Below are 1,749 nucleotides of genomic sequence, written 5' to 3'. Positions count from 1 at the left end.
TCTCTGATCACTTGTTATAGTCTGCAAGACCTGAAGGGAAAGTTCAAGAAGCCCGTCCTGAAGAAAGTACGTATGTCTGCTGACGCTATGCTCCAGGCTCTGCTGGGCTCCAAACACAAGGTGTCCATGGATCTGAGGTCCAACCTGAAGCAAGTCAAGAAGGAGGTCAAGGAAGAGGTAGATTTGCTTCCAAATACTGTAACTTAATATCTCATTGTATGAGAGTTCCAGAGGATCCCCCTGCTGACACCAAATGTTATATTACAAATATTGTGAGTGTAATCTGATACATTAGCAAGTTGTGAAACTACTGCTATAGTGTATATACTTTATTTCAACTCAGCACTCCAAGTGGATGATTCAATGAAACAAACATACATGGATCCAACACAACGAAATGTAGACTAATATATTTGATCTGCTTCTCTTCCCACTCAGGACAAAGAATCTGTGGGTGACTGGCGTAAGAACATCGAAGACAAATCAGACAGAAAGAAGATGTTTGAGACTAATAAAGAGTAGATGTTCCAGAGTTCCAGACAGGAAGATGTTTGAGACTCATAAGGAGTAGATGTTCCAGAGTTCCAGACAGGAAGATGTTTGAGACTAATAAGGAGTAGATGTTCCAGAGTTCCAGACAGGAAGATGTTTGAGACCGCTTGAACAACCTTCTGCCTTTGGTTACTAAGTTATCCAGATACGACTCGTTTGTTTGTTTTAGTTTCTGGCTAAATTAATCTAAGAGGTAGTTCCATCTCCCTGGGACTGTTGTGACAGATGTTAACGAGTTGTTATGGTAACTAAGAGGTAGTTCCATCTCCCTGGGACTGTTGTGGCAGATGTTAACGAGTTGTTATGGTAACTAAGAGGTAGTTCCATCTCCCTGGGACTGTTGTGACAGATGTTAATTAGTTGTTATGGTAACTAAGAGGTAGTTCCATCTCTCTGGGACAGTTGTGACAGGTGTTAATGAGTGTGATCAAAACAACCTGTAGTTCTGTTAAGTCATTTATTCCTTTGTTCCAATTCAATTTCTGAAAATAAATGATTTGCTGAAAAAAAACATGACTTATTTTGTGTATGGCTGTCTGCTACTGCTACAAGAGATCATTGACTTTCCCACAGCTGTTATACCATCACGTTACCTATGCCTGCTTTGAAATATTTTCTAGTCAAAGGGAAACTTTCTATCAGGAATGAGGTGGACATAATCCCGAACCACATTATGGAATTCAGATTTTTTGGGGGGATTATTTTATTGAACTGATGATGCCAGCATGGAATAGTTTAGATTTCAGGTGGTCATCTCTGAATAACAGTACGAGGCTGTTACCACATGTTTCTATTACTCAACATAATATGGTGTTTGAGAAGACAGTGAACCATAGGTCATGTCCTATTGGTCTGCATCTAAGGAGTTAAACCTTTTCTCAATATAGGGGGTGCTGTTTCAACGTTAGCATTTATCGTCTCCAAATTAAACTGCCTCATACTCAATTCTTGCTCATACAATATGCATATTATTATTACTATTGGATAGAAAACAATCTCTAGTTTCTAAAACCGTTTGAATTATGTCTGTGGGTGAACCAGAACTCTTTCTACAGCGAAACTCATGACAGGACATGCGAAGCTCTGAAAAATAGTCTCTGATCTCGGATCAGTTGAAAACTCTGTGTGTGCCCTATGGCTTGACATGAACTGCACCCGCCTTCCCCTGGATGTCAGTAACCAATGAGAAGTGGAATG

The 1,749-nt window shown here is 39.9% G+C and overlaps 1 protein-coding gene across 1 annotated transcript in view; it reads left to right on the top strand.

Moving 5' to 3' along the window:
- Positions 1–24: 24 nt before the first annotated feature.
- LOC112077804 (troponin I, fast skeletal muscle-like) overlaps positions 25–1,749 on the top strand; it is a gene marked incomplete at its 5' end in the record, with an annotated part of 19,967 nt that continues 18,242 nt past the window's right edge. The window contains one exon of the mRNA XM_070441831.1: positions 25–177. Coding sequence (XP_070297932.1) covers positions 25–177 — 153 coding nt within the window. The remainder of the gene's footprint in view (positions 178–1,749) is intronic.

The sequence above is a fragment of the Salvelinus sp. IW2-2015 genome, unplaced genomic scaffold (genome assembly GCF_002910315.2).
Source record: "Salvelinus sp. IW2-2015 unplaced genomic scaffold, ASM291031v2 Un_scaffold4926, whole genome shotgun sequence".
NCBI classification, from domain to species: domain Eukaryota; kingdom Metazoa; phylum Chordata; class Actinopteri; order Salmoniformes; family Salmonidae; genus Salvelinus; species Salvelinus sp. IW2-2015.
Note: the sequence above shows the minus strand (reverse complement) of the source record. Positions and strands in the feature narration are given on the sequence as shown.